General features: G+C 38.7%; 1 protein-coding gene across 5 annotated transcripts in view; it reads right to left on the bottom strand.

Annotated features, from left to right (window-relative positions):
* DMD (dystrophin) overlaps positions 1-18,421 on the bottom strand; it is a 2,245,117-nt gene that overhangs the window by 81,669 nt on the left and 2,145,027 nt on the right. For all 5 annotated transcript variants that reach the window (XM_030933724.1, XM_030933725.1, XM_010376798.2 and 2 more), the window contains 3 exons: positions 15,115-15,316; positions 12,221-12,306; positions 9,571-9,728 (listed from right to left, as the gene is read on the bottom strand). In XM_030933724.1, the coding sequence (XP_030789584.1) occupies positions 9,571-9,728; positions 12,221-12,306; positions 15,115-15,316 (446 nt within the window). The remainder of the gene's footprint in view (positions 1-9,570; positions 9,729-12,220; positions 12,307-15,114; positions 15,317-18,421) is intronic.

An 18,421-nucleotide genomic window follows, 5' to 3' on the forward strand; every position in this document is an offset into this window, starting at 1 on the left:
AGAGACATGACAGACAAAAACCTTGACTAGATGCTGGAAGAAAACAGCGGCTATAAGGAACAATTCTGAGGCACTGGGGAAATTGCAGTGTGGACTGCATATCAGATGGTATTACTGGATTGCTGTTCAATTTGTGTGTAATGATAGCACTGCAGTTACGTTAGACAATGTCCTTTAAGAAAATGGTGTATGGGGAAGTGTTAAGGGGTTTATGTTGTGATACTCCTTTACTTTTAAATGACATGGGGGAAAATGTGTTTGTGTGTATATGTACACAGACAGACACATACATAAACAGAGCTGAGAGGGTGGAAGAGGTAAGTAGAGCAAAAAGCAACCATGGATTGTACAGATGTATGATACAGATGAGTGTTCCTTAGACTATCCTTTCAACTCTTCTTTGTGCTTGAAACGTTTCCAAAATAAAACATTCGTTGGAAACCATTATTTCTCCCAAGTCACTCCTTCACCGGAAGGGGTTGTGGGCAAGGCAGGAGGGTGGGCAAGAGTGATTTTAGTAACTGTGAAAGGGACAGGCCAATGGTATTAATGTCAATAGTAATGAGTGTGAAAAGTTCCCCAGGATTCGTTTTCTCTAAAAATACAAACCTAACGCAAAATTGATTTCCTTCCTGTCCTTGTCATGGTTCTTAAAGCATCTCCTCATCTACTCTGCTGAGATGTGCTTTTCCTAGATCCCTAAATGTGAATCTCCAGCCATGAAAATGAGTTTAAGAGTCCCCACATGTACAGATTTTTTTCTTGTTTAAAGTAAGGATTGAGAGGTCAAGAGTTGTCTTTGTGAGATAAGAAGAAGCAAAAGGCTTCCCATAACTACCGTCTTGGGTAGAAATCAAGGATTTTATTTAAAGTTCTGAAGATAATGAGCAGGTAGGAGGCCAGCAGTCACTGCTCTAAATATTAATCAGAACTCTGAATCACCCATTAAAGATAAAATCAGCCCAAACAATAACACATGGTGATTATCCACTCTTCATTTCCATGTTCAAGGACAACTGTCCTGACCTCGGGCTCTCCACTCCACCTGACTAATAAACCAATTAACACCATGGCCCCAGGGAACATACGCACAATTTCAAATCTATGCAAATCCCTAAGTATACTCAACAGTATTAATTTATGCTACAGAGTTCTAATTTAACAGGAAAGTTAAATTAGAAAAGTTTCACATATAGATGGTAAAGCACATATATCTGTCTACAGGTACCATGGAATATACTTTCCCAAGTGTGGTTCAGGACACATTATGTAAAACAACAAGATATAAAGTTACCTCTTCCACTACTGCCTCCTACAATCCTTTAAAATCCAGTTCAGGAAAAGGCAAAATTAAAGGAACAAAAAACAGAGCTGTGGGACTTAGTGAGATTATAAGAAAGCAGGAACTTTAGGGGGGAGGGGAGGGGAGGGGAGGGGAGGGAAGGGAAGGGAAGGAGAGGGAAGGGAAGGGAAGGGAAAAGAGAGAAAAGAAAGAAGAAAGAGAAAGAAAAGGAAAGGAAAGGAAAGGAAGACAGGCAGGCAGGAAGGAAAAGACAGAGTGAGAGGAAGAAAGGAAGATTTGGTCATAACAATAAAGTGCTACTTTAGAAGGACGAAGATGGAAAACAAAATGACATATGCTTTTCCTTAGCAATAACTGTATGAATAAAACAGGTTTCAACTACAGCACAAACCTATCTTCAAAATTCTGGTGAAGAAAACATCCATTACTCCACATAGAGAAGTTAATCAAACAAACCACTTAAACAGATCATCATAAAGCTTAACCCACGGTAGCTTATAATTTTTAAAAATAGCAATTGGAAATCAATATTAAACTTAAGACAATGCTGGTAATACTCTGATAAGGGTCTTTTCTGAAAATTGCAGGAAAAACTAACTACTCATGAGCAGGCCCGGTAAGAGGTCGGTGATACGCTCAGCTTTTCATGGCAGCCAGCTATCTCTGTGGAAGGCTGATTGGACTATTAGGGTCTACCCTCAATTCTGGGAAAGGCCACCTCTTCATAAATACCAAATTGTATTAACTCTTACTAATTACTTAGTTACTAGTGAGTATTCATCCGTCCAAAAGGGGTGTAAAAAGAATGTCTATGGAACCAAAGGGCCCACAGTCTGATTAATAAACAAAAAGCCAAAGGAAACCTAAGAGAAGTAGGGTTTTTAGAAGTTACTTTCAAGATGGAAAATGTATTAGTAAAATGGAATTGGCCAGGTGAGGTGGCTCACGCCTGTAATCCCAGCACTTCGGGAGGCCGAGGTGGGCGGATCACGAGGTCAAGAGATCGAGACCATCCTGGCCAACATGGTGAAACCTCATCTCTATTAATAATACAAAAATTAGCTGGGCATGGTGGCATGCGCCTGTAGCCCCAGCTACTTGAGAGACTGAGGCAGAGAATCACTTGAACCTGGGAGGCGGAGGTTGCAGTGATCCAAGATGGCACCACTGGACTCCAGCCTGGCAACAGAGTGAGACTGTCTCAAAAAAAAAAAAAAAAAAAAAGTAATCAATTGGCCTGGGGAATGCTGTCTAAATCTAACCAGCCAAAAGTCTCCTGATATGGCATTTTAACATTTGCAGAGAAACAGAATCTCTAGTCTCTAAAATGCAATCCACAGATGATGTTTTGTTATAGATTAAAGAAATTGTTAACATTGGCAGGATATTTTCATGCCATAATATACTTTAGATAATCATAGCTAACATTCACTGGGCACCTTGTATGTATCCACCACAGCTCTTAAGTGCTTTGCTTCTATTGGTTCATTTAATCCTCACAATCACCTCCAAGAGTTCAGGGGCCAGGAAGGTTAAGAAATGTGTCCATAGTCACACAACCAGCAAATAGCAGAGCTGAGATTTGGACCCAGGCATAGTCTGGTTTCAAAGCCTATGCACTTAACCACTCTGCCAGTCACTACTCCAGGTATTCTGGAAGGCTTTATCATTTATGTGTTAATGATCCTCCCACCTCAGTCTCCTGAGTACCTGGGACTACAGGGGCCCACCACCATGCATGGCAACAATAATACATTGTAGATTTCAAAATAACTAAAAGAGTGGAATTTGAAATGTTTCTAACACAGAGAAATACTTGTTCTCAACAGTTGAGACTCTAATTTATTCTCATTTTCATATCATTCTACATTATTACAACAACTGTGCATAGATGGTATTCATTTCTGTCATACGAATAGAGAAATTCAGAAGATAGATGGAAAAGCAACTTCTTCATTTTGAATACTAAGTACAACAGGAGGCAGAAAACAGATGTACAATAAACAGATTTTGACACTCCAGCTTTCATAGGTGAAGCATATTGAATACAAAGTTGGTATACTTGACGCTATCTAAACAATAAAGTTCTTAAATTGTTTACAGAAGAAAATACTACAAAATCAAAATCACAAAAAGATATCTGCACTCTCATGTTCACTGCAGCATTGTTCACAATAGCCAAGATGTAGAATCAACCTAAGTGCTCATCAGTGGATGAATGCATAAAGAAAATGTGCTGTAAACACATAATGGGATATTATTCAGCCATAAAAAAGAATGAAATCCCATTATTTGCAGCAACATGTATGGAACCAGAAGACATTATGTTAAGTGAGATTAGCTACACACAGAAAGACAGGTATCCCATGTTCTCACTCATGTATGGTAACTAAAATAAATTGAACTCATGGAGGTAGAGTAAAATCATGACTACCAGAGTCTGGGAAAAGCAGTGAAGATTGGGGGATAAAGAAGGGGTGGTTAATGGGTACAAAAGTAATGGGTAAGAAGAAATATGATCTAGTGTTTGGTAGCACAATAAAGTCACTATAGTAGTCAATATATTTTTAAATCTTTTTACAGATAGGGTCTCACTATGCTGTCCATGTTAGAGTGTAGTGGCTATTCACAGGTGCAATTGTTGTGCATTACAGCCTTGAACTCCTGGGCTCAAGTGATCCTCCCACCTCAGCCTCCTGAGGAGCTGGGGCTACAGGTGCATGCTACCATGCATGGCAACAATAATTTATGTGTATTTCAAAATAACTAAAAGAGTGGAATTGGAATGTTCCTAACAGAGAAATGATGAATGTTTGAGATGATGGACACCCCAATTACTCTGACTGTGTTACCCTACACATACTGTATGCTTGTATCAAAATGTCACACGTAACCCATAAATAAGTACTATTATGTGTCCATAATAGTTAAAAATAAAATATTTTAAAACATACTTTTTTACCTGTTAAATGACTGGCAGTGCAGGTTTGTGAGATAATTCTTTGCACTATGATGTTACAATGGCTATGATGTCACAAAGTAATACGAATTTTTCAGTTCCATTATAATCTCTTCTTAAACTGATCTTATGGGACCACCATAGTATATATGGCCTGTCATTGACCAAAACGTCATTCTTCACCACATGACTGTATAAAGTTTTCCCACCTAAAAGTGATACTTGGTTTTATTTGAAGATAGACTAAATAGCCATGTTGGGATTAGAGTATTTTCAATCAAGATGTGTGTGTACATGTATGTGTTTTGGAGAAGGGGTGTTTATTATTTATCTATCTCATTCTATTACAATCTAAAATTCATATAAGGGATCACATTAACACATTAACACCATGTTATTTCAATCTAGTCTCTGAACTGGTTGAAGCCATAACATGATATAATTGCATGATGTAGACTAGATTCATTGTGACACTGCAGGCCTGTTTCCTCATCTGAAAAAGGAGACGTGCAGATAATCCTCAAGGTTCCTTCAGGCAGTCTATGTGACTCACTGCCAGGGCAGGCTTGGCCTTACTAAGGTCATAAAGATCAATCTAATCTCTCAACAGGGCTGTTTCCATGGAATATGAGATAGGAACAAGCTGGCAATATATTAATTACAGCTGCATCTCTAAAACGAACTCATTGCAAAACTTTACTTCTATCACTACCAAAATGAGTCAGTTTCCCAGTAAATGTGTTGACTGCAATATGCTATTAATGTGGAAACATATCCTGTTGCCTCATTTAGTATCTACAAAGATACCACTGTCAAAGCCATAAATTTATAGTGAATATTCCTTTTTCATATCCATGGATGTGACTTCATTTCCTGGCTTAATGGATAATTCCTTGGAAGGCCTATAGTGATTTTTAAATAAGCAGAATTTTTCACTTAGACCTGATGGGTGATTTCCTTTTCTAAGTGGCTAGTGGGGGCGGGGGATATGAGAAAACCTTTAATAAATAATCCAGAGAGTGTGGCACATAAAAACGTACCTCTCTTCTTGCCAATACTGGGCCCTTGTCTGAATCAGAAGATTCAGTTCCTTTCTAACTGTACCAACTTGAAAAAAAGTAAGGTTTCCAGTTGGCGACAAGAAATCAAAGGAAATGAAATCTGAGATGCAAGGAATGCATCTGTAGGATAAACAAGTACTTTGTTACCTTTTACCTCAGGCTGGTAGAAATAGCAGCCTTTGAGCACAAGCTTGCTGAAGGAGCCAGCCCAGCCCCATTCTCAAGGTCCTAGGCTTCAAACAAAGGGCAGAGGACATTTTCACTTCTGTTATCTTTCCCTACAGCAAACATTGTATTTTTGTGCACGTTGCACAATGAAAGGCAAGGTGACCGCCAGTGCACCTGGCCAAGGAAAAGCATGCCAGGGCCAGGACGTGGATTCCTAAGTATTTACAATGGATCCATTCAACCTGACTGCAAATTGCTACAAAGCTGAGAGGCTCCCCAAATCTAAGTAATGTAAGCCTCACCATACATACAGAATTTACTAGCATCTGACTAGAAATACTCAATTTGCCAATACTTCAAACTCATTCCTCTTCCCCCTCAAGGTCCCCTGTCTTGTTATACCTTTTCTTATTCTATCCAGGACTCAGGAAAAGTAGCTGTTGTTTGGCCTCGGGAAGCTGGAGAGCAGAAGTATCAGAAACTACATATTTGGGAATGAGGTGATAAATGTGGTGGTGGGCATACTGGGCTAGGAATCAAACTCTTCCACCAGCTGAGGGACTTCATCCACTTAAACAGTAATAAAAGCAAAATCTCCAAAGCCTGACTATTCTGTTCCCCTCAAGGACCTGGTGAGGATTAAATGAGAGAATTCATGTGAACAAAGTTTTGTTAGGAGCAATGGTAACAATATTATTTATAAGCATAATAGGTACAAGTGGTAAGGAGAAGCTGTTTCATGATAGTGAAAGCAAACTATGGGTGGTTATGAAACCAGATTAGGAAAAGTCTGAGAGTTAAATAGAGAAATTAGGATTTGTTCAGTAGACAACAGAAGGATACTGACATTTTCAAGGATGGCATCATATGGTGAATGCTTTTCTCTAAAACCAGTAATGAGGGCAATAAGACCAATGAAAAGGACTGGAGTGTGGAGTGGAGGCTTGCTAGGAAGCCAGTGCAATGATGAGAAGGCCTGTAAACAATGTAAGGATGGCAATGGAAAGCAATCAAACAAAACATGTTTCTTTCCCTAAAAAAAGAGGCAGCACTTTACTAATTTTTTTTTCTAATTATAAATGTTCAAAGAAGAAAACTCAGAAAATAAAAATAGTACAGAGAAAATAAAAAGCCACCTGTTACCACCATTCATATCTTGACTGATTTCCCCCCAGTCTCATAGAAAATATTTCAAGGTTGGATGCCGTGGCTCACGCCTATACTCCCAGCATTTTGGGAGGCTGACATGGGTGGACAGCTTGAGCACAAGATCTTGAGAGCAGCTTAGGCAACATGGCTAGAGACCCTGTCTACACACACACACACACACACACACACACACACACACACACACCAAAAAAATTGCCAGGCGTGGTGGTCCATGCCTGTAGTCCCAGCTACTCAGGAGGCTAAAGTATCACTTGAGCCCAGTGGTCAAGGCTGCAATGAGCTGTGATTGTGCCACTGCACTCCAGCCTGGGTGACGAAGTTAGACCCCTTCTCAAAACAAAACAAAACAAAGCAAAACACATTTCACATTTCAAAGAGCTTGGAGACTGACTGGCCAACCAGGAGGCATTCAATAAATATGCAAGGATGGATTGAATTCAAAGCTTTGATACTGAGAATACAGAGTTGTTATTACAGAGACAGAAATGTAACCAAACCAGAGACACGGGCTTAGGGGAGTAGGAGGTTATCCACAAAAGGATGCAGCAGGCAGAAATGGAATAGGTTGGTCTCCTGATAAGGGGAGCAGTCCAGGGAAAGCAGAGCTTCTGTTTGGCCACCCCTTATCCTGACAACCAAATTCAAGAGGGCCAGAGGCTGCAGTGAGGATTGGTGGTGGCTTCCTGATGAGTCAGTACTCGGGGTGAGAGAAAACAAAGGCTCCAGCGGGCCCTGAATAGAGCCTAGTTTACTTTGCAGCAGGGACCATCACTGAACCTTACCTTTAACCCAAGTCACAATACACACACATATGTTTATATATCCCTATATATGAACACGTGTGTGTGCTTCACCAGAACTGAAAAAGTAACTGAGACTTGACTAAAGGGGAAAAATGATTAGGACCTGTAATCCCAGCACTTTGGGAGGTGGATTGCTTGAGATCAGGAGTTCGAGCGCAGCCTGGCCAACATGGTGAAGCCCTGTCTCTATAAAAAATTAGCCAGGCATGGTGGCAGGTGCCCTGTAATCCCAGCTACTCGGGAGGCTGAGGCATGAGAATCGCTTGAACCAGGGAGGCGGAGGTTGCAGTGAGCCGAGATCACGCCATTGCACTCCAGCCTTGGCGACAGAGTGAGACTCTGTCTCAAAAAAAAAAAAAAAAAAAAAAAAACCAAAAGATTAGGAAATAACTCATGTTTATGGCAAGTTGTTTTATAATTGGATTTTAAAAATCAAAATGAATCTAGATTGCTTGTGGCCATTAATATTCATTGTATGAAAGTTACTTGTGTCTACATTTTGATGATTGATTGGATTGATCATCTATCTGCACTTTGGAAGGTTTGGGTATGAGGAGGAAAAGATATTTATTTCTCCACATGTATTTTACATTTACAGCTAATTTGCCATAATTTTGGCAAAATAATTCAAACAGTATATCCCACTTTACATACGTGAACTTATTATGTGTGCATCCGGTAAATGTGTCCAACTATTAAATAAATACTCAAACTGCTTTAAACACCTAAATATTCACAGTGTTCTGCCCAGGAAGCCTTCTATAGTTTCATCCTAGTCTGTGGTCAAAGACTTCAGATACAACCCAGTTAGCTCTACAGCTAGTTTCATTTTGTAAATCTCAGCCATTGTTAATAGAATTAGAATGGATTGAGAAACCCTACATAAGAAAAACAGCTCTTAGCACTTGAAAAAAAAAAAAAAAAAAAAACATAAGAACACCGTGAATAATGTGATACTGAAAATATCTTACTCCTTCAATACTGATAGCATTACAATTAGAACAACTTTTGAAGAAAGGCCACAAAAAAGGTTTGTATTCTTTTGTCTGGCAATCACGCGCCTGAGAATTAATCCTATAAAGAAAGCTTCAAAGATAAAAGCTAAATGATAAGGATGTTCATTGTAGCACTATCTACCTAATAAAAATTAGAGGCCAGGTACGGTGGCTCACGCCTATAATCCGAGCACTTTGGGAGGTCGAGGCAGGTGGATCACCTGAGGTCAGGAGTTTGAGACCAGCCTGGCCAACCTGGTGAAACCCCGTCTCTACTAAAAATACAAAAATTAGCTGAGCGTGGTGGCAGGCACCTGTAATCCCAGCTACTCAGGAGGCTGAGGCAGGAGAATCACTTGAACCCGGGAGGTGGAGGTGGAGGTTGCAGCAGGCAGAGATCGCACCACTGCACTCCAGCCTGCGTGACAGAACGGGACTCCATCTCAAAAAAGAAAAAAAAAAAAACAGAGAAAAAAATTAGAGCAATGTGGATGTCTATCAGTGGAGTGCTCAGGCATTTGGGAAGAGGAGGGTATTTCTGGGGCACTGGCTATGACAGAGAAAAAGCAATGGGACAGGATAGGAAATAGAATGGACAAGAGTGTGTTCAGTTAGTGATGGACATTAGCAGAGTACACACCTCGAGACTTTGGAATAATAGGGCAATGTCAAAGCTACAAAGGACATTTTTTAAAAAGGGACAGCTGTGCTAATAATTTACCAACATCCATTGAAAGGAGGCTATAATGACAGAATTAGAGAAAGGACTCAGAGACTAAGAGACTCAACTACAAAGGCCATTTTCTTATATACATAGGATTTCTGTGGCTAGAGACTTATTTCCTCCCTTGCTGAACTTCTTCCCTTCCAGCACCTCAGTAACTGTGGGGTCCCTGCTGCAGATGGAGATTTCTTTTCCTTCCTCAGCACTGTCTTCTTTCCCAAAACCTAGAGTTCCAGAAGCTGCTTACTACAGAGGTTCCAAATATCCCAAATCCCACACCTACTGCCTACTGAAGAGCTAATACGAGAAACTGAAGCTCTGTGGGTTTTAAATTAATTTCTAAAATATGAAAGAATACATACGTTACCTAGAAGGTGAAAAACTTACAAATTGGAAGCAGCTCCGGACACTTGGCTCAATGTTACTGCCCCCAAAGGATGCAACTTCACCCAACTGTCTTGGAATTTGGATAGAATCATGCAGCAGGAGGCCCAGCCTGCGCTGGTCACAAAATCCTGTTGAACTTGACACTTGCTTGAAAAGGTCTACAAAGGAAGAAGAAAATTGCAACAGTCAAAACACAGCACCCATGGATGCCAGCAGACACTGATGTCCAACTCAATTCCAGTAGCAATTCTCAAGAGTAGCCAATATTTCCACAGAGTGGGGTTACTTCTAATTTGTGCTAATCTGGATATTATTTTTATGAATCAAGTTAATGATCACTGTATATATATGAAGTGTGATAACTTTTACATAAACTATGTCACTGCAAGAAGCACAAGCTTACATGTACCCCTGACACTTAAATTTCTTCTAAGCCAGAACACAATCCTTGGGAATTATTATATATTGGATGTAACTACATCAAAAAATAAGTGTTTTAGCATTAAGAGACATATAACTGGCCCAAAACACCACCCTCTTCGGATACCAGAGATTCAAAAATGTACCACAATTGGAACTTCTTTATGGAGTCATAAGATCACTGAGCTTCTAGTCCATCATGTGTGTGTTCCCACAGGATACTGTGCATAATTTGTTGTTGTTGTTGTTGTTGTTGTGGTTTGCGACGGAGTTTTGCTGTGTCACCCAGGCTGGAGTGCAGTGGCGCAATCTCTGCTCACCGCAACCTCTGCCTCCTGGGTTCAACCCATTCTCCTGCCTCAGCCTCCTGAGTAGCTGGGATTATAGGCACATGCCATCACGCCCAGCTAATTTTTGTATTTTTAGTAGAGACGGGGTTTCACCATGTTGGCCGGGCTGGGGTTTCACCATGATGGCCAGGCTGGTCTTGAACTCCTGACCTCAAGCGATCCACCTACCTCGGCCTCCCTAAGTGCTGGGATTACAGGCGTGAGCTACTGCGCCTGGCTGCATATTTCTAATTAATAGCTCATATCATGTTATGCTGGCATTGATTTAATATGTGTCTATCTTTTTTGGCAGGAGAATTATATCCCCTTGAGGGAAGGAACCATATCTTGGTCAGCTGTGTGCCAGAAGTATCTAGAGTAGACTAGCAGTACCCGGTGGAAAGTAGGTGCCCAATATATGTAACAGAATGAATGAACATACCGAATGCTTGCAATGTTATGTTTTGTTCTCAGATATAAAAATTTAATCATACCTTATATTCACCTAGAAGTTGCCCCTTCAAAAAAAGTAAATCCAAGAAAGCTTTCTGTACCCATAAGCACACTTTAAACTCTAGGAAATTAAATGCTTTAACAGGATACCTAAGATGGCATTAAAAATTGAGATTGTACGAACAGCTTTTTATCTTCTCTCCGAAACACATACCTAGATGTTTATGTTCAAAGTTATGAGTTATTTTCAAACATCTCATTTTGAATTTAATATTTTTGTTTCACCAACCTAAAACCATGTTCCCTCTTAGTAGTTATTTGAAACACCAGCTCAAAGCTTCCTCAATTATTCAATTTAATATTATATTTACAATGTGCTGTTACTATACCATATATACGGTAGATTAAAACCTAATCTATAATAAGTAACTACAATGTTTAAAGGAGAAAAGCACACAGATATCCCATCTTATCCAAAATACATTTTAACATGGTTAATAAAAGCTGTTCAGTTATTTCTCTTTGGTTCTCAGGATGAGAAAACTCAAGCGGACACTACATAAAAGTGAGAGTCAAAATGGTTTGTGTATTTTGTGGCTTACTCCTGAAGGAGAAATGATCAGGAGGACACAGAGTGGCTTTTATCTCCTGCCTGTCCTGAAGCTCAGCACATCTCCTCACATGTGTGGCTAGGTCTTAGGGGAAGAGAGAAAAGACAAGCTAGGCTGGGTTTGTTTAATACTCCTACTGGAAAGATTGCTTATAAACATTTCAAGGGGAAAACCAAGTGCAGCCTTTCACAATAGGAATGGATGGTCACTTGGTCATCTGAACCACCACTCCTCTAGCATTTGCTTTTAATTTGGTTTTAAAATTTTTAAGCAGAAGAACCCAATGCACAATCAAAAGGAAATTCTGTAGGGTGGTACGTATCCACCCTTTAAGAAACAGCAAGCTATCTGTCTCCCAAATAATAAAATGTTAGTCACGTCACAGAATTGGATGTGTCAGTACAACTTGCAGTAAGATGATTATAAAATAAACAATGTTTCTTGAACATGAATGTCACATAGTATTCTTTAAATAAGAATCCAAAGACTAGACAAGTGCAGGGATTAAATCTTCACACTTATTTTTCCGACTTATAGAAAGAGGTTAGAAAATCAGACTTTATCCCCTAGGAACATGTGTTTTATTCAGACACAGTCAGTGTAATGTAAAATAATACTTGGACTGGAAAAGCTAATCCTCATTCTCTATTTAAATGCCTGCAATTTAATGTTTGACAAGGAATGGCACAAACCAAATTTTGTGACACTCTAAAAGCAGTTCTACATCTTACATGAGGAACCTGCTGTCAAATAAGAACAGTCTGTCATTTCCCATCTAGAACTAGGGTAATTAGCCAACATTAATAAAAGAATACAGCGTTAGTATACACGACTTACATCTGTACTTGTCTTCCAAATGTGCTTTACACAGGGAAATGATGCCAGTTTTAAAAGACAGGACACGGATCCTCCCTGTTCGTCCCCTATTATGAAGAATCAAACCAGAAAACAATTACTGATACTTTCCTAGAGGGTCAACACTTCTACTTAAGCATAAAGCCTTGAAAAGGAAAAATAAAAGAGTAAAGTGGTGTGAACTCTATTGACCGCTGTTTTATTAAGATTGTTTGAACTTTTCCAAATTCATTATCTCTTTGACTGATGACCTACAATACAATGGAAATTCAACCAACTTGACCACTGAATGTTTACCAAGTTTCAACTCCTAAAAACCCGTATTTGAACTGCAAAAGTTCTACATAAATTAAGAAAAAAAATTCTATTCACCTATAGAAAGCCACCTTGGTTTAAGTTGGTAAGCAGAAGAATTACTGCTCTTCACCAATCTACTTTGGTTATTAAAGCAAATTACCCACTTTGGTCATTGAAGCCAAAAAAATTACCGGCAACTAACTGCTCTGCCCTCTTAAATGCTTAGATCTTCATCAGACTGCCCCTTACTGAAAGAAAATTAATCACTTCAGGCCACATAACACATAATATAAAATATAAATGTTTATCTCTATGAGAAAAATACGATACTCTCTTAAACAGCATTCAAATACATGCTCTAAAAAATAAATTTATAAATAACCTGTTGCTGTATCAATGTTTTAATATAGATTGCTTTTATTTCACTTTGCATATAGAAAACCAAAATAAAGCATTCCACATAACAAATTAATAAGCTAATTTTATCCATGGGAATAAAAAGGAAAAATAAGAATGAAAAGTTTTCCATTTTGTAGAAAATGTCTTTCAAGACATGGAATCAATGTAAATGCCCATCAATTACAAATTAGATAAAGAAAATATGGTACATATACATCATGGAATACTATGCAGCTATAAAAAGAATGAGATCATGTCTTTTGAACACGGATTAGCTGGAGGCTATTATCCTTAGCAAACTAATGCAGAAACAGAAGAGTAAATACTGCATGTTCTCACTTATAAGTGGAAGCTTAATGATGAGAACTCTCGAACACAAAGAAGGGAACAACAGACACTGGGGTCTTGAGGGTAGAGGGTGGAAGGAGGGAGAGGAGCAGAAAAGACAACTATTGGGTACTGCAGTTAACCCGTTTATGCTGGAGGTTGCAAATTATTTTTTGTGAAAATCAGACCTTGACAATGACCTTGAGCAGTAGAATATGAATAATTCCCACAAAAGCTTAGTGTTCCAGTAACGGAACACTAAGCATAAATGGGTTAATACCTGAGTGATGAAATAATCTGTACAACAAACCCCCATGACACGAGTTTACCTATGTAACAGACCTTCACATGTACCCCAAAACCTAAAATTAAAGTTAAAAAATGTCTTTCCATATTTTTTGGCTTCTTATTTTATTACGGAAAGCTACTGGCCCTTAGATATCGGTAAAAAGAAAAAGGAGAAAACGTTTTCGAATAATTTGCTCATTAGCACTTCAAAATCACAAATGATAGTCCCACTTGCGGTTATTTTCGGTGAACAATATGCTCAACTTTCAACTATTAAAATTTATTAAATCCCTCAGTCAAAAAGAAATCCTGGGCACTAATGGACTAACAAAATTCCTATCATTGGAAAATTTTCTTATCTTTTTTCCTCTTAAGAAGAGGTTGTTCAAAATTTAACAAATCCACTTTATACAGCAACTTCAAGGAGTTAAAATTGTCACCAAATAATTTTCAGGCAGGTAGAATGGAATTATATATTCAGAATGCCTTCACATGTCATCTGCAAAGAAAACAGCGCCAAAATATATTTGAGGGGAAACCCGAATACAAACTTGTATCAAAACTAATGTAAATGTAGTTCACAATTGAAATCCGACATGTTCAAGGACTTGGTAGATAACTATGATGAATGTAATAGTCAGGTGGTCCTGCAACTTTAAAAAGCAATACCTTATCAAAATAGGAAAGAAAAAAAGCTATAAATTTTAGTTAAAAAGGTGGTAGAAGTCTACAACAAAGATAAAAGGCAAAATAGTTGTTATACAACTCTTTCTAGCAAACCTTCCCAAATTTCCAAATGGGAATATGTTCTTGATTGGTGAAATGAGGTATGTAATAATTTTGAGGTCTAAGAAGAATTTAGGCAACATTAAAATCAATTCCTTCTGCTCCCTTCTTCAACTGTCTTCATTAAGCTCAAGAGAAAAAAAAATCAGAACTGGGGATATCTCCCATGTGCAATCCAAAAGAAACAAATAATTGTTCTCTAAGAGAGTGATGAATGGAGGCACCAAACTGAAACTTCGTAAAATCTTATTAAAAAACAAAACAAAACCAAAAATGTTCTCAGTTTGAGGAGCTAAGTTTGCTGTATTAAGGGCTTGTTTTCCTTTTGTTTGGCCTATCAATTCATAATCTTCTGCAAGTCTCCTAAGTATCAGCTAAGACAATTCTGATCTGGAGACAGGTGTGCCAGTATCTCCAGGAGCACAGCCATGGCCGCCAGTGAGAGGGAGCCACCCCTGAAGTGCATGGAAGAATTCCAAAATCCATGGGCGAGAAAGGGAAAGAACCAAGGGCTATAGGTTGACTTATTCCACTATCTGAAGAATGAGTATCTCAGGGTTTTGTTTGTTTTCTAATCTGAGAGCAATCTACGTTCTGGCTCTTAACTCCTAGTTTATTAAAATATTTTTCAAGTCATAAATGCAAAAATGATTTATCACAGGAACAGCATTAGGTCCACAGCTTCTGAGGCCCTGTTGTAATGCTAATTACACTGTCACCATTCTGTAAGCTAAGCCTCCTGTGACAGAGCCCGGGAAACAAAAACTAGCCATACGTACGTATCATAAACATTCAGCAGCCAGTTCAGACACATATCCACGCAGAGAGGGACGTTGACCAAATTGTTGTGCTCTTGCTCCAGGCGGTCATAAATAGTGGTCAAACAATTAATAATCTGCAGGATATCCATGGGCTGGTCATTTTGCTTGAGGTTGTGCTGGTCCAAGGCATCACATGCAGCTGACAGGCTCAAGAGATCCACTGCAAAAACAAATAAAATCACAAATGATTCAAAGAGTATAACCTTCCTTTCGGTGGCCTTTTTCCTTTGTGAATCCTAGCTAGGACTCTCTCATACCCTTTAATAAACACCAAACTTGAACCATACTCTCTCTGAAAGGTGTTTTATTTTTATCCCTCGACTCTAAGTTGATGAGTTTGATCAGTATGCAGGATCTGAAGTTGTTCTTAAATCTCACTGGCATTGGGTGCAGGTACGGGCAAAGATATAATTCCCATGCTTGGATTACTGGGGAATATCTGAGAGTTAAGGGGGCCTATCCTGTTCTACATAAACAGAGTCAATTTTCACCTGAATAAGAAAAAAAAAATGTTTTAGCAGAAATGTTTAAAGAGATCCGATAATACTTTCTTGTATTAGTATTAGAGAAAATCTGTTAGATTAATCTGTATGGCTAAGGTTGTGTAAACTCTATTTCTAGCTATGCATTTATAATCATTAAGCGCTTTTCTCCTTGAAATATCAGTCACCTCAGCATCTCTCTGCTACCCTAATATTAGGTGAAAAAAATACTCTCCACTAAAATTTTCTATAGGCAAACTAAAGTAATTGTATAATCTATCCAGTTTTCAGACCTGAGGCTTGCTTATTTCTCCTTTCACCTTCAAATTGTATTTTATAATATGCTTTCCAAGTCCTCTAAGAACTTTATAAGACTGAGGGAGGAAAATTCCCTTGATCTGAGGAGGTATTTAATCTTATGCCAGGGACAAAAATTTAACAAAAGTGAAACTTCAACCTTGTCCAACATCAGCAAATCACAAGCTTTATTCCCAAGTGTCATGAAAAGATTCATTTCTCTAAAGCCAATTTATTAGCCAAACTAGAAACACAACAACATTGCTTTTATACCACCTTATACACCTAAGCTCTGGTTGAAATTCTCAGTCCTTTGAGACTAGGAATCAATGCTAATTAAGTAAATCTCTCATGCATCTAGGGGGAAGGGGCAATTCAATTATAAATGTAGTTCACATAAATACAGGTAAATCCCACTCAGTAAACAGCTTTCCCAGTAATAAAGAAATGCAAACTTAAGGCTTTAGTGTATTTTACAAGTTATTCATGGCCAGTTCTAATTAAATATTAAGAAAGAAACAAAAATGGTGGTTAATACCTATGTAGGTTTGTGCAAAAATACTTTTGCACCTATATCGCACACATTTTTCTCTTTTAAAAAAAGGAAAACAGAAAATCCTGGAGTTTCCCCAGAAGCATGAAGCAGACATGGTGGTGGAAGCAGGAGCCTGCACTCCTCCCTTGGAAGGGAAGGCCCCTCTGTTTTTGCTCTGAAATACTCTAAAGATAGAGAAATGACCCTTTTCATGGAAGCTGAGACTTTGTTTAAAGTGGGAGGAAGGAAGATAACTTGGGAGACTGACCTGAGGAGTCAAGTGAGAAAAATAATAAAGAATTTAAAAAATCAACACAAGGAGGCAGGAGGACAGGAGGACGGGAGGAGGCAATGGCTGAAAGCGGACTGCATGGGAGGCTGGAGAGAGGTTCAGAGACAAAAGACTCAAACTTTTATTCTCTCTTCTGTGTGCCTGTTTTCCTCAGAGGGCGCATACTCAAGTGCACGTAGTAGGAACACTTAGAAACACATCATACCAGCTCCATTACTGGAAGAGAGGAATGGATTTCTTCCAAACACCAATATTCCCAACATGTTTCCTTCTATACTGAAGGAAGCTATGGGTGGTTTGAAGTTTTTCGATTATTTTCTTTTTTGTTACTCTGCTTTAGTCATCATAAATATTTTGCCTCTGATCCAGGCATTTAAGAAGTAACTAGTGAGAATTTTTAGAATTCGCTTTTGTATTAAGAGTCTTATTTATCCGTGTGATGGAAACGAACAAAGAGAAAAACTGCATGAATTTCATTTTATTGGGCCTGCTCTTATCTCTGTACAGGTGAATGGGTAACACATAGAACAGCAAATGTTGAGTATAAATAGCTCCAGAGGGGAGCAAAGCAATTGCTCTGAAATTACAAGAGCAGAAGATGACACAGTTAGGAGAGAAATACTGTGCAGTGTGCTCTACTAAAACTGGATGTGGTTAAATACAAGAACAATCCATCATAGAAGACTGAAGAGCACATTTCCCTAAACAAACATGTCAAATAGAATTCAACTTTCATGGAACTATTTTGAAAAGAATTCTATTTAGGTATACACAATCCATGCTATGGCTCTGAAAAGGAAGTGAGAATATCAATAGGGACAATTTAATTGCCATGCATATGCTTTTCCAAATGAACAGCTTAGAGAACACACCTAGACTTTTTGATGAAACATTAAATGTAATGATTAGCTGTTTTTAGGACCCTCAATAAGCAACCAGCAGATACAGTTGTGTGAAACCACTTTTTTCCTTAAGCTAGGAATTTCCATTAAATATTATATATATGTGTGTGTGTGTATTCACTAGCAGATATACCTTCAAAGCTTTATAAAAACCCAAGTATTCTAATACATCCTCACTTTCTAAATTATGTTTACAGTGGAGGATGCTATAGGCTTTGAAGCCATTGAAGAATAGGGACCATGTGGTGGTACCCTACGCATGAGGGCTATGGGGGTGAGAGAGGGTGGGAACAGGATAAAAATTGCTGACTCTCCAGGATCCTCTTTGCTGTGCAGAAAAAGCAGACAGTGGTGGTTGGGGGGCGGCGAGCAGACAGGACTTCAGCACAGGGATCCCACTAATGGTTCCTGAGGCTCTGGTTGTGCCTGATCATCTTCTCAACCTTCTAGCTTCAAAAGCTAATTCTTTTCCTTTCTATGTATGCCACAGTAGCTAACTCTTGCTATTCCTTTCTATGTAAGACAGATTTTTTTTTTTGTCTTTTACAGAGTGATAGACTCTTAGAGTCAGAAGGTTGCTTTAAAATCATTTTGCAGTTGAGACAACTGAGACCAGAGATATGGAGACTCGCTTTGGGTGTTACGGCAGGTTATCTATGTTTTCTGATTTCTCATGGAGGTACATATTGTAAGAGGGAAAAGTGGGTGGCAGAAGGTGTCCTTACTGACTTTACAGAAAAGGAAAACCATTCTGCAT

The sequence above is a fragment of the Rhinopithecus roxellana genome, chromosome 7 (assembly GCF_007565055.1).
Source record: "Rhinopithecus roxellana isolate Shanxi Qingling chromosome 7, ASM756505v1, whole genome shotgun sequence".
In the NCBI taxonomy this organism is placed as follows: Eukaryota; Metazoa; Chordata; class Mammalia; order Primates; family Cercopithecidae; genus Rhinopithecus; species Rhinopithecus roxellana.